The sequence below is a fragment of the Malaclemys terrapin genome, chromosome 3 (genome assembly GCF_027887155.1).
Source record: "Malaclemys terrapin pileata isolate rMalTer1 chromosome 3, rMalTer1.hap1, whole genome shotgun sequence".
NCBI classification, from domain to species: Eukaryota; Metazoa; Chordata; order Testudines; family Emydidae; genus Malaclemys; species Malaclemys terrapin.
In genome coordinates this window covers 57,159,551-57,174,449 of record NC_071507.1, presented here as the reverse complement: position 1 = coordinate 57,174,449, position 14,899 = coordinate 57,159,551, and the positions used below count along the sequence as shown (strand labels likewise).

The 14,899-nt window shown below is 37.6% G+C and overlaps 1 protein-coding gene across 1 annotated transcript in view; it reads left to right on the top strand.

The window, feature by feature from the left end:
* The window catches only part of BABAM2 (BRISC and BRCA1 A complex member 2), a 326,004-nt gene that overhangs the window by 256,106 nt on the left and 54,999 nt on the right, over positions 1 to 14,899 (top strand). Inside the window, exons 8-10 of the mRNA XM_054024102.1 lie at positions 6,723 to 6,822; positions 9,131 to 9,201; positions 10,977 to 11,059. Of these exons, the coding sequence (XP_053880077.1) occupies positions 6,723 to 6,822; positions 9,131 to 9,201; positions 10,977 to 11,059 (254 nt within the window). The remainder of the gene's footprint in view (positions 1 to 6,722; positions 6,823 to 9,130; positions 9,202 to 10,976; positions 11,060 to 14,899) is intronic.

The following is a 14,899-nucleotide window of genomic DNA, read 5'->3' as shown; positions in this document are numbered from 1 at the left end:
ACAAACTTCCCTGGCTTTTTAAATGTTCTCTGTGGTCACTGATATTTGCAACACCTAAAAGTTAGCAAATATATTTACAAATATATTATGATTAAAGGAAGTAAATAAATTGCTTTATTTTCAGTAAGACTAAACATGTGCATGCTTGTGAGCACACACCTGCTTTGTTTGCACACACATTCCTGATTTGCATACACACTTGATTACATAGGTCCCAAATACTAGACCTATCTTTCATCTATTTTAGAGTTTCATCTATTTTTTCTTTTTCTCTTGATAGAATTTAGAAATAGTTCTCACTGTGACGGGTTGGATCACAGAAACCCCCTTGGGAGCTGCCACCCATTGTACCAAGACTACCCCTGTTCCTGTTTTCCCTGCCAGCTCAAGACTCCAGCACCCTGTGTTGCTGAGCCAGACACTCCCGTCTGCTCCAACACAGACCCAGGGTCTGAATCTCTTGCCCCAAAGCTGCAAGTTTACCTGAAAGCAGCTCACAGAAGTGTGCTTGACTTTAGCACTCAGATGCCCAACTCCCAGTGGGGTCTAAATCCAGATAAATCCGTTTTACCCTGCATAAAGCTTATGCAGGGCAAACTCATAAATTGTTCACCCTCTGTAACACTGATAGAGAGATATGCACAGTTGTTTGCTCCCCCAGGTATTAATACATACTCTGAGTAAATTACTAAATAAAAAGTGATTTTATGAAATACAGACAGTAGGATTTAAGTGGTTCCAAGTAGTAACAGACAGAACAAAGTAAGTCACCAAGCAAAATAAAATAAAATGCGCAAATCTATGTCTAATCAAGCTAAATACAGATAAGTTCCTCACCAGTTCCAGAATGCTCCCTTTTACAAGCTAATCTCCTTTTAGCCTGGGTCCAGCAGTCACTCACACCCCCTGTAGTTACTGTCGTTTGTTCCAGTTCCCTTCAAGTATCCTGGGGGGGGGGGGGGATGGAGAGGCTCCTTCCTTAGCCAGCTAAAGACAAAATGGAGGGGTCTCCCACGGGTTTAAATAGACTCTCTCTTGTGGGTGGAGACCTCCCTCCTCCCTCCTATGCAAAGTCCAGCTCCAAGATGGAGTTCTGGAGTCACCTGGGCGAGTCACATTTCCCTGCATAACTCAGTCTTTACAGGCCGAAGCCATTGTCCACATGGTATCTTGCATGTCTCCAGGAAGACGACTTATGTGGATTGGAGCATTCCAAGATGCATTGTTCCCCAAGTGTTTCCTGATCAGGTACTTAACCTGGCGAATTCCTTCCTAAAGCAGCTGACCAAATGCCTCACAAAGCTTACTTAGAAACCAAGCAAGCATACAGCCCATATTCTTAACCTCAAGTAGAAAATGATATATATGTACAAATAGGATGAATAGATCTAGTAGACCATAACCTTTACGGAGATGTATTACATGGCACAGGCAGCACAAAACATATTCCAGTTATGTCATACATACATTTATAAGCATCCCTCCCTCCCCATAAAGCCTTATGGGGTACACTGTCATACTCACATTTTGCTATACTCTTCCATTTCATTCTCCACATATGTATTATTTTTTAAAATGCGTTTCCAACATTTGTTCTTTTTCTGTTGATACTGTTATATCTTTCCAATATTTAAGGATAATCTTCATGCCATTAGTTAATTCGGTGACATTTATCTGGCCTTTTTGTACTGATATTTTGATTCTACTAAGTAGTGTACCTGGATACAATAAGTTGAAGAAGCTTGATTCTTTTTTATGATCTTCTTAAAATTGTTTGTTTCTTGGACCACTGCAGATTACATGTTTGTAGTCTCCTGTTTCTTTTAAGCACTTCCAGGAGAGATAGCTTCATCATTTTCTATTCATTTGTACTAAAGACCTGTACAAAAATTATAAAATATATTAAAATGTATCCATTTGTGATTTGTATGCTCAGTAATACTATAGCTTCTCTATATTGTGTTCATTAATAAGTGCTTGTTTGGGAAACATGAACTCATTCCTCAAGATTTTTTACATACATTGACACATTTGTAGTGCTGCCAAAATTAATATGTTCTACCCTAATTTTTGTTTATGGTTATAAAAAGCTCCAAAAGTGTTTCTTTGTCAAAAAAAGTCTGACATCTTTAAGGGTTTTTTTTACCAGTTGTCCCAAAACATTATCTTCCCTTTTATCTTTGTTAATAGATTACCACATAATTATATGTGCCTGAGCATTTTGATGAGTCTTTCTTTTTCGTACAGGGCATGTCACTTTTTTCCCCAATAACGGATTTAAGGGGGTTAGTGGCATGCAGATTTTTTGCAGTTTAAATGCATAGATATTTTATTATTGAACATACATTCTTACTTGAGTTCATATAGGATGGATTTATTTCTTAGACTCAGTATATCTACATTTTAATTTCCAGGTAGTTGGCAAAAATTTGGTTCTTGTATGTGTCATGCATGCTTAATGGGGATTTCATTTGCTAAAGGAGTTTTTTAAATCTCTTTTCACTAGTTCAAATTAAAAATATATCCAGACTGGAAAACTCCTCTTGTATGAAATCAGCGAATAGTAATTAAGGAGAACATTTGTAAGATATTTTTATGGTGAAAGGGCAACATATTTTTCTCCCTAGAAACGGTAAGGCAAAGATGTTTCTCAGGCAGACCAAGAATCTTTATGGTAGGAGCACTATCCCACCTTCTGCCTTCCATCTCTGTCTTTGTGGTTTGGCGGGCTAGCTCCATCTCTGCTGTTTTAAGCAGGCTTTGATTTTCCTAGACACTTTTAGGCTTGCTCAACACTAGAAAAGTTATACTGATATAACTACATCAGTTCGAGGTGTTATATTTTACCAATATATCTATACTGGTATTAGCCCTAATGTCGATGCAGTTATATAAGAATAAAGGTGTTTTAGAATGGTATCGCTTATTTCAGTACCTGAACCAGAATAATCTATACTGGTATAGGCACTTTTATACTGGTATAACTGCATTCATAGTAGAGAATTATATTGCCACTTTATCTGTAACTGTTACAGTTAAAGTGGCAAAACTCTCTAGTGTAGACAAGCCATTGGTCACAAATTTAAAATAATCATTCAGAGTCTGGAAAATGGATTGCAACAGAGCAATATAAGAAAAGAAGCAGCATTTGAAAACTGTTAGAGATTCTCTTATGTCTTTGAGAAGGTAACAGATTTTTTTAGACAAAGAATGCAGTGAATCTAATTTACCTCTATTTCAGTAAGGCATTTGACACAGTTCCACATGGGGAATTATTAGCTAAATTGGAAAAGATGGGGATCAATATGAAAATTGAAAGGTGGATAAGGAACTGGTTAAAGGGGAGACTACAATGGGTCATACTGAAAGGTGAACTGTCAGGCTGGAGGGAGGTTACTAGTGGAGTTCCTCAGGGATCGGTTTTGGGACCATCTTCTTTAATCTTTTTATTACTGACCTTGGCACAAAAAGTGGAAGTGTGCTAATAGTTTGCATATGACACAAAGCTGGGAGGTATTGCAAATACAGAGAAGGACCGGGATATCATACAGGAAGATCTGGATGACCTTGTAAACTGGAGTAATAGTAATAGGATGAAATTTAATAGTGAAAAGTGCATGTAGGGATTAATAACAAGAATTTTTGTTATAAACTGGGGACTTATCAGTTGGAAGTAATGGAGGAGAAGGACCTCAGAATATTGGTTGATCACAGGATGACTATGAGCCGCCAATGTGATATGGCCATGAAAAAAGTTAATGCAGTCGTGGGATGCATCAGGCGAGGTATTTCCAGTAGAGATAAGGAGGTGTTAGTACCGTTATACAAGGCACTAGTGAGACCTCATCTGAAATAGAGTGTGCAGTTCTGGTCTCCCATGTTTAAGAAGGATGAATTCAAACTGGAACAGGTTCAGAGAAGGGCTACCAGGATGATCCGAGGAATGGAAAACCTGTCTTATGAAAGGAGACTCAAAGAGTTTGGCTTGTTTAGCCTAACCAAAAGAAGGCTATGGGGAGATATGATTGCTTTCTATAAATATATCAGAGGAATAAATACTAGGGAGGGAGAGAAATTATTTAAGCTCAGTACCAATGTGGACACAAGAACAAATGGATATAAACTGGCCATCAGAAAGTTTAGACTTGAAATTAGATGAAGGTTTCTAACCATCAGAGGAATGAAGTTCTGGAACAGCCGTCCAAGGGGAGCAGTGGGGCAAAAGACATATCTGTCTTGAAGACTAAGCTTGATAAGTTTATGGCGGGGATAGTATGATGGGATAGCCTAATTTTGGCAATAAATTGATCTTTGTCTATTAGCAATAAATATGCCCAATGGCCTGTTAGATGGGGTGGGATCTGAGTTACTACAGAGAATTCTTTCCTGGGTGCTGGCTGGATGCTCAGGGATTAGCTGATCACCATATTTTGGGTCAGGAAGGAATTTTCCTCCAGGGCAGATTCGCAGAGGCCCTTGGGGTTTTTCGCCTTCCTCTGCAGCGTGGGGCACGGGTCACTTGCTGGAGGATTCTCTGTACCTTGAAGTCTTTAAACCATGATTTGAGGACTTCAGTAGCTCAGACACTGGTTAGGGGTTTATTACAGGAGTGGGTCGGTGAGATTCTGTGGCCTGCGTTGTGCAGGAGGTCAGATTAGACGATCATAATGGTCTCTTCTGACCTTTAAGTCTATGAGTCTGTTGGAACCAAAAGAGGAATCTGTGATTTTCTTTGTACTATTTTGAGCATCTCCAGTGGTATCTCACTGCTGAGAGGATCCTTAGATTTGGATGCAACTGAGGCAAGAGAGACTGTGGGCAATAGCACTTCCTTTGTTTAAGGGTAGGAGTGTTCAGGGGATATATTTGTATAATATAGGGAGTAGTGATTGCAAACTTGACAAGGCCCGATTATTATCATCTTCAGAGTAGGATCAGAGCCTGCTCTTAACTTGTCAGGATGAGAACCCTGCTTCATTCCTCCAATCTGAATACAATTTCAGAATTTTCTGAGGGGAAATTATAGTTTGGCTATCGGACCACACTTTTGATGACCGGCTAATACATTATGATCCACTTGTCTCTGACCATCCTTAAGTTGCCAAATAGCATTCCCATACCTCTCAACACATCACCTTGGTAAGTAGATGGCCTGCAACAAACAAAGCAACCAAGAAGGAGACTAAAGTTGGTGACAAAAAACAGCTCTATATTTGACTAATGACAGCATAAAGAGTTTTGTTCCTGTGTGGCTGGGATATACACTGAAGTATTTTCTTTTTCTTATTCAGTCTTGCATCTGCAAAGTCCAGACCTAAAGAACTATTCCATGTGGTGAACAGTCTGCTGACTCCAGACGGTTTCAGTAACAGATTTCAGTGCATCTCATTATGATACATTTTTGAGTTAGGCTTCTAACATTCAAAGGGTTTTGCCAGTATAGACCCTTATACCTAGACAAAGAAAGAGTCTGTCAAGGCATAAGAATCCTTGCCAGAAGATCCCTTTGTAGGATAAGGACCTTGCTTTGCAGAGAAGATCTATTGGATCCTAATGTTTTTGTGGGAGCAATGCATAAACAGCATGAGACAAAGTAACATCTTAACTTGGAGTATAGCTTAGTTTCATTTATAGAGAAGTACTGTATGTTCAAAGAGAGATACAAGCCATGACCTGTAAGATAGGTTCATGTCCCTTATGATTGGTAAAAGACAATGGGAAGGATTTAGGTCTGTTGTTGAAAAAACTGGTATTGCCTTTATCTGGGTGTACAATCAACTTTTAAGAAAAAGTGGTTATGGCCTTGCTTGCAGAGGAAGCCATCAGATGAAGTTTCTGGCCTTGACAATTACAGCCCGCCCTCAAATCTTCATTTTATGGGAAAGGCTATTGAAAAGGTGCCAATGCAGCTTTGGGTTCCTTTCACTGTCCTTGGTCTCTCTCATTCTGGTTTCTGGTCTGTGTGTGGTACAGGGATAGAATTAGTATCTTTATTCAGATGATCTTTTTCTAGTGATGGACAAAGTTCAGGTATAGAGCTAATCAAGAAAAGGGGAGGGCACATAATGTAATTTTAAAACAGTGCAACCAGCTCCAGTCAGATGTTCATGTTGATTTTATTGGATATGCCTTTGATATGCTTGACCATGAGGTGTTGATCTCACACTTACAGGATTTGGTAGGGGTTAATGGATATGTTATTTAGTGGCTCTCGAGGGTGTTGAGAAACTACTCTTTTTTAATTACTGTGGACATAAGTGAGTTATTTATGGATGCTTGGGTATTACATGGAAGGCTGTTTATACTGTCTGTTGTATACATTTAGATGCAATGTCTGGTTGCATTTAAGCTGCTATGAACCTAGATACAATGATGATAAAAATAATACAAAGCATTAAATAAATAAAATTAAAACTATTCTTTGAGAGGATGCTTGGTATGTCTGCCACTCCTAGTATGATCACTTAACTCTTCCAGTTGGAGGGGTTTGATACTCCTGGTTAAAGATGTCTGCTGTCAGTAAGGCGTCAGCGGTAGTATATGGTAAAGTTACAGTTTGTATCTCTAATGTTTATTACATAGTCCAGGGCTAATATAAATCAGTTTGTAATCTTTTCTTAGTGTGATGCTGGGCTTTTTACATTGGGAAAGGTAAGAATCACTAACATGTCCCATAGGAGCAGCATCTGATATATTGTGAAATAAAAATATTTTATTTTTAGTGCTCTTGGAGGCTCCTCTGCCCTTCACATCCCAGCCTTTCCAGGTGGAGGCTGTCTCATTGACTATGTACCGCAGGTGTGCCAGCTGCTAACTAACAAGGTGAGTTAATACACAGAACTTAATTTCTCCTTCCTTCTTGTGTTATACTGTACTTTACAAGCAATTTTATGAAACCACTGTGGAAACAACGGATTCTACTTATTCAACCGATGATTTAAGTAAAGCAAACTCAAGTAAGTTAAACTATTCCAGTAACACTGTCTTATACCTGATCTTGTGAGAGATTGAACACTTTCATGTCCCATTAAAGTCAGTGGGAGTTGTAGGTATACAGCATTTCTTGGATTTTAAAGGAGTTTTCTTATTGTTTTAAGGTACATTAGGATAAAAATATCACCCCAACATATTATTGGTCTGTTGCTAGATAAATAGCAATATATAGCCAATGACTTTCTTTCAGTGGAAAGACATCTAACTATCCCTAGATTACTGTCGATTGTGAGCACTCAACAAAAGGTCCTATTACAGTGATATTATCTCAGCTAATTCATCCAAATGGACTGATTCATCTTCTCTGATGAATGTTGATATAGTAAAGTAATAGCCACTTACCTTTTCCATTAATAGAAAGCTATATTCTGTTTGGCTTAGAGTCTAAGGGTACGTCTATACTTACCTCCGGGTTCGGCGGTAAGCAATTGATCTTCTGGGATCGATTTATCGCAGCTTGTCTAGACGCGATAAATCGATCCTGGAAGTGCTCGCCGTCGACACCGGTACTCCTGCTCCGTGAGAGGAGTACGCGGAGTCAACGGGAGCCTGCCTGCCGCGTGTGGACCCGCCGTAAGTACCTTGTAGTTCGAACTAAGATACTTCAACTTCAGCAACATTATTCACGTAGCTGAAGTTGCGTATCTTAGTTCGAACTGGGGGGTTAGTGTGGACCAACCCTAAGCGAAAGAGAAAGTTTATTCATAAGGTATAGTATTTTGTAAAGTTTCTCAGATGATTTAAATGTAGTTTTTAAGTTAGAACAGTAATTTAGGGCCAGGCATTCAGCAATCTGGTTATTGTAGATTCCCTATTTGTCTTTTTTATTTCATATTTTTTGTTTTTCTTGTTTAAATGAGGAAATTAAATGATGTCTTTTAGAAAAGGCTCCTTCAAAATGCATTTCCATAATTATACAGAAATCTATCTTTAGGGCTGTTTTGTTGTGGTTTTCTGTTAAAACTACTTTCTGTTTTTAAAACCTACGAGTACACAGGACTGTTTTTATCCTTTTTTTAAACAAAGGTACTTAAGCAAACTTATCATCTGTTTTCCTTTTTCCAAAATAATGTTTCAGATCCCACACAAAGCCTTCAAACTAAGCACTTTTTTATAAACTGAAATAAGTCCTATTTTATAAATAGAATTATTTTACTTTGAGAGGATATAACATAGCTCTGAGCACTGATTGTATCAAGGTTATTTCAATAACTTAACACAAGCATTTGCCAACCAAGGAAATCCAATGTTACCATAGCCAACACAAATAAAGTATATATTTCCCCCCCTCCCCACTTCTTTCACTCAGCATTAAGAGGCTCTATAAGAGTTAGTTTCCATTATGAAAAGCAAAGTAGGATTTGTATAAGTGACTATGAATGGAAGTATCCTATAGATATAACATAATGAGTTGGGAACTAGACACTCTTTCAGCCTAGCATCTTTGGTGTTGGTTTCATCATGAGTCAAACCTTGCTTATCTTGCAAGTAATCCATTCAAGTCAACAGGAGGACTATTCATGTAAAGCAAGGACTCTTCAGTGGGCTCAGATCTTCCAACCTAAGTGTAGTGGTCTGGATCAGTGCTGGGATGGAAAACTTTCAAGGGAAACTCCGGATTCTTCAGAATTTGGTGTTGGTGATTCAGTAGGTGGCTCTCTTCTATCTGAGTCAGCCTGAAGCCAATAATACAGCTTACCGTTAGGAAGATCTCGGCTGCTAGATATGCTGTTTTTCAGATGACACACACAATTATGGTCCTGAGCAATTTTCTTAACAGGATGTTTCTCTAGCATCCTGGCCAAATGCTAGCTCAGCCAATTACATATTGCCTATCTCAGGTTCTTTCTATTGCTTCAATTGGATATGATATTCTTCTTCACTTCTTATTGCACAGTAGTGCTACCAGGTGCTGATTCACCTACAGGTGAATGAAGAGAGCCATGTGTACCATTTGTTTGAAAGGCATTTTAGGATCCTTTAGGATGAAACATGGCATTTAAAAGTAGGATGCAACATTATTGATATTCTGTAAATAGATTTCTCCAGTAAAACTAGAACAATATGAAATGTTGGGAGCCTTTTCTTTGTGTAAAATGTCTTCATAGCTTTGGGTTGGCTTTTTTTTCCCCCCCAGGTACAATATGTTATTCAGGGATACCATAAGAGAAGGGAGTATATTGCCGCTTTCCTGAGTCACTTTGGAACGTAAGTCTTCTTTTAATGCATCTTCTCATGTAACAGCAGCAAAAGCAAAATTATTTTACCTTTCTGATTCACGGTTAGATGTCTTGGTTGTTAGTTGAGGCAATGACATTCTACCTCTCATTATAAGGTTCTGCTGAAACATTATATATAATCCTACTATAGCAGCTACAATCAACAGGATGACTTGAAGCTAGAGGTAAAACTTGCTGTAGGGCAGGAGAGCATGCTCATTACATGACCTTTGGCTATATAATTAACTTCCACTGGATGAGTCCACATCTAGCCATCTTCAGAAAATGATGCACATAGGCCTTCTCATAGTAGTGATTGTAGCAAGCAATCCAGAATTATTCCTCCTGGAAGCCAGCCACCACATTGATTCAACTCAGGAAGTAACCTAAAATGAGGAGGAGATAGTAGTTTTCATCCCTTTGTGAAGAAAGTGAAGTTTCCTTATTTCTGTACAGCATGACTACAGAAATATTATGGCAACAGGCACATCAAAAAATGAATGGATGGATGGATGGTTATAGAGAGACTGTAAGGAGGAGCACCCCAGATGCTCTCAGGTGGCACAGTGACACCTAAGGAGAGAGGTAATCTCTTATGGATCCAAACCATATAAGTCTTTATAGATAGATATCAATGGTGCAAATCAGAAGTTAGTACAGACATTGGAGAACTGGTCTGATTAAAAACATGATTTCTTTTCTGAGAATTGTTCAATCCAAATCTGTGCTACAGAAAACCCGCCATCTGTACAATGGATTTATAACACAGTTCTCAAGACAAAAAGAATCCATCTCCATAATGACCAAGTAAACTGTGCTAACATCCTGCTGTGATTTAAACATGACGGTAGACACCATCTGATCCCAGGGTCAATAAGATAAAGTTGTTGATATAAGTATGAAAAAAGCACATGGTACGTAACAAATTAGTATACTGAAACATTGCAGTTTACATACTCTGATGCTATCATAGTCTTAATCCATTTTGGGGGTGGGGGGAATTGCATGAGCAACTTAATCAGAATTTAGCTCCTTGTGTTTTTGACAATATGATAAATTTTACAATATACAAAAACTAAATTAAAAAAACAGCAGCAAAAATAACAACAACAACAAACAGCACCACAGTAATTTGACAAGCCTCAGTGTTTAACGATATAAGATAATCAGGAATCAAGGCTGAAGATATTAATTCAGCTGTCATATGGATTTTTTTCTCTACGTAAGTAAAAATAGTCCTTGTGAAAGCTTTTCTTTAAATTTAAAATACAATTTGTGGATTTTGAATGTATATTTGTATATTTTAGATGTATAAATTGTCAGATTTAGACTCCACCTGGATTATTGGAAGTAAATGTTATGACATGGGTCCCTAGATTTTCAGTAAGGTCTCTGCTTTTTATATATAACTTCAATGTCATAGTGTATTAATGATCTCCATCTGAGTAACATACATGCAGTTTTTGGTAGCTACGTTCAATTATTACTGAATTTCACTTGCAAGTGCCATTAGCAGAGCTGATTGCATTTTAAAAAGTATCTTGTTTACACTGATAACCATTCCTCAGATGGAAGCTCCATTATTCCATTTGAGAGAAGCCACATGCAGCCTGCATTTGGATAGAACATAATAGCAGATAGTAAATAAAGTAAAATCTTGGGTGTTTTCCTTTGCTTTAACCCAATATTTATTTGCTTATCATTTATTATTGTAAGGAATATTGTGTAAAAATGTGTTCTTGTTTTATATTTCTGTTTTTATAGTGGTGTGGTGGAATATGATGCAGAGGGCTTCACAAAGCTCACACTGTTGCTGATGTGGAAAGATTTTTGCTTCCTTGTTCACAGTGAGTAGCTGTTTGCCTTTTTTTTCTTTTTACAGGAAACAATTTAACAGCTTTGGCTATTTTTATTTAATGACTATGTATTTTTGATGTGGCCATCACACTTTTGAAAACACAAAATCTTGACTGCAATTTGAGAATGAGGGATGATTTATGCAGATAGATCTGATTTATAAAATTACCAAATGTATTCTTGGAAAGTGCTCCAGTAACTTACCCCGAGGTTCTGGCAGCTGTACATGTTGGCAACTGGGCCATTAGTGTGCATAACCCAGGGTACCCAAATTCATTCATCACTTGCCACCAACAAATAAATTTGTGGGCCTTTTTAGATCAAAATAATGTACACATCCATAATGTTTCTTGTACTTATATTTTCTGAGGTAGATGAATAGAAATTGTTGCTTTTTCAATTCACCCTCTAAAAAAACCTGCAGCTGATCACCTTTGTTGTCCTCCTGTAGTTAGAGAGAGGACAGCCACAAGCAAGATTTTAGGACTCAGTGGCCACCATTGACCCTCCAGCTAGGCTTTGGGCATCCTTGATGCAAACACTTTGAACTAAATTTGTAAATCAAGACCGCACTAGAACATGATATGAGTTTGAGGTGACTTGATCATGGTCTACAAATACATACATGAGGAAGAGATTTCTGATAGTAGGTGGTTCTTTAATCTAGCAGACAAAAATATAACCAGTACCTTTGGGGTTGGGAACTAAGTTTAGACAAAGTCAGAGTAGAAATAAGGTGCATGTTTTTCACAATTTGGGTAATTAACCATTGGAACAACTTTCCTAGGAATGTGGTGGATTCTCCATCACTGGAAGTCTTTAAATTAAGACTGGATATATTTCTGAAAAATATGCTATAGCTTAAACAAAAGTTATGGGCTTTATGAAAAAATTACTAGGTAAGGTTCTGTGGCCTGCATTGTGCAGGAGATCAGACTAGATGATACTAATTGTTCCTTCTGGCCTTTAAATGCATGAATTTTAGAAACACAGAAATATAGAGAGTATTTGGTTTGGGCAAGAGTATCTGTGCTCTGCCCTCAGAGTGTCAATCATCTTACCCTTTATTTATTTATTTTTGACCAATGCTCTTCTCTTCTCTGTGGTGCCATTTAGTGTAAAACAATGATAAATGCCACACTGCGGCTACAAGTATTGTATTATGTTAGCCCTTTCGTGCTGAAATAGTCTTAGTTGTATTCTTTCTTTTTTCTTTAATTTGGGCCAGTTTCTCCTATAAGAACACTGATGGTGGTGTCTAAATACAAGCTTGCTAAATGCAAGAGACTATAATCATTTTAGACTCTAAAGAAAACATCTGATCCTATTATTTATGAACTCCAGAAAATTTGAAGCTGGATGCAATTCCCACGATAACTGTAGGATTTACAGCATAAGCCAATAAAGAAGGTCCAGTTGGACAAGTCAACCTTTCTTTATATATTCACTCACATTCCTTTCCCACTCCATGCTCTCAGAGACCAGGGGTATCCTATTGAATGTTCCTTCACTTTCTGCATCATTCTCCCCATCTCTTCCCCCCTCCCCAGCCTTCTTCATCCCTATTGTCTTTAGTTTTGTTTTAAGTTGTATTAAATTAAAGTTTCCTATGGAGCTGTTTTTTGCCTTGAGAGAAGAAAGCCTGGTATTAGCCCTAATAAACATTGAAGTAGCTAGGTTTCACAAGAGTCAAAATTCAAACTTCTGCTGAACGGTAGAGCAGTTTTTAATTGTTAAGTAATATTCAGAGCTCTCTACTTATGACTGTAGAGCCCTTGAGAGGTATGATTATAACGGAACAGCTTGTCACTATGAATTAGCTCCATGACCTTGTAAAGTGTGCAGTAACTTATCTGTGCAAGTCATTGCATCACTTGCTTGTTGAATAACCCACTGCATAACTTAAATAAGTTACATGTACTAAAGGATATTGCAATGAAATCACCGAAACCTGCATTTCATTTCCTGAATGAAGTAATGCAGACTTTCATCTCTTTACCGCTGAAATGACTGTGTATATTATGGTTGAATATTTATCAGCCTGTTGTTAAAATGTCTAGCACAGATAGATTTAAGTTGAAAAAAGTTGTACGTTATATATTTACTATATGAGAAACATTCTTCAGAGAATAAATGAAGTATAAGTGAGAAAAATGAGGAACTGTGCAAATGTGCAGAAGACATCGTGGCAAACCAAGTAAAAGGAATAAGATTCTTTATTAAAATAGATTTGCAGCTCATGTAGACATACCCACGCAGGCTTTCATCTAGCTAGCTCACTAAAAATAGCACTGAGGTTTTGGTGGTACAGGCTTTAGTGTGGGTTGCACAAATGACTGTGTACCCAGGGTTCATAGAATAAGTAGTCTGAGTTAAGTGAAAAAGTAAAGGACCGAAACTGTAAAAGATAAATTGGATTTTAAAATAATATTACACTGGTACAGAATACTGTACTTTACATACACTATTATAATATTTTGTTAGTCTTTTTTCTGTTGACTCAACTCAGGATTTATGTCTATTGGAACCCCCACCTCCACTCCAGAACAGTCTCACATGATAAAAAGTACAGTATTGTGTAGTTCTTATGGAATAAAGGGCACAGTAAGGGAAGTCTGTACAGCTTGTCTTGCAATATAGGAGAGCTATCTAATTGCAGACTTTAGCAACTATTTTAATCTAATCATTAAGTGAATCTATCAAAGTCAGGTCAAAATGAGGTCACAGGAACTGTTGTTTAGTGGTTTAGTTCTAAGAGTTAATCAAGTGTTTTCAAATACATATTATAAGAGAAGAAATGAACATTAAGAGAAGTTCATGTTCATTCACTTGGGAGAGGAAGTCATTAACCAAGTTTAATGTTAATGGTGGTGTAGTTGAAGAGTAACTCTATTCCCTTTGCTACTGTTTTATAACACTGATGTTTTTTCTTTAGTTTTGTAAAGAAGATGATTAATTTTCAGAGACTTAAAGGGTTTTTCTTTCCTTGCCTCACATTAATGTTAATGCAGATTTCATGGGTGTATGTCCAAGGTTAAATAGACCTCTGGATATGGACACAAGAGTGAGAATGTGTTGCGTAATTTTTTGGAAACTTGATCTTTACTATAGATGTGTGTTTAGCATCTCAACACAAATGAGATTGGTAGAAGATGGAAGGATTGGAAATAGTAATAAAAGTATCAGTGATGAATTAGTGGTTGTTGGCTTCTTATAATGGAGGATTCAGAAGGATACATGTCTAAATGGAAAGGTCTTGCTTCTTTGCTCCGTATATGATCTTGTACCAGCGAGCATGGTAGCTTCCTCCAAGTATTTTGGTACCCTGTTTCCCCGAAAATAAGACAGTGTCTTATATTAATTTTTGCTCCCAAAGATGCGCTAGGTCTTATTTTCAGGGGATGTCTTATTTTTCAGAAATGAAAAATGCCTTATTATCGGTGGATGCCTTATTATCAGGGAGGTCTTATTATCGGGGGGATGCCTTATATTACAACGAGAGGCAAAACTGTAAGTAGGCCTTATTTTCAGAGGATGTCTTATTTTCGGGGAAACAGGGTAGCATCCAGCAAGTGTGTACTCTGTGGGCAATCCCAGACCTTTTTGAACCTGATGGGTTCACTTCACTTGGGCAAAATGGAAAAAACAATTAAGCTCCATTATGTAGTAAAATAGCTGGAGCACTAGAAGTCACCACCTAAAGCACTGGCTAAATGAAAGGCCTGAGCAAAGAATTAACTTGGTGAGAATTAGAGGGTTTCACTGGGAACTGATTGCAAAAGCAGGGGCTGGGGTATTAATTTGATTTTAGCTGTGTGTATTAGGAAGAA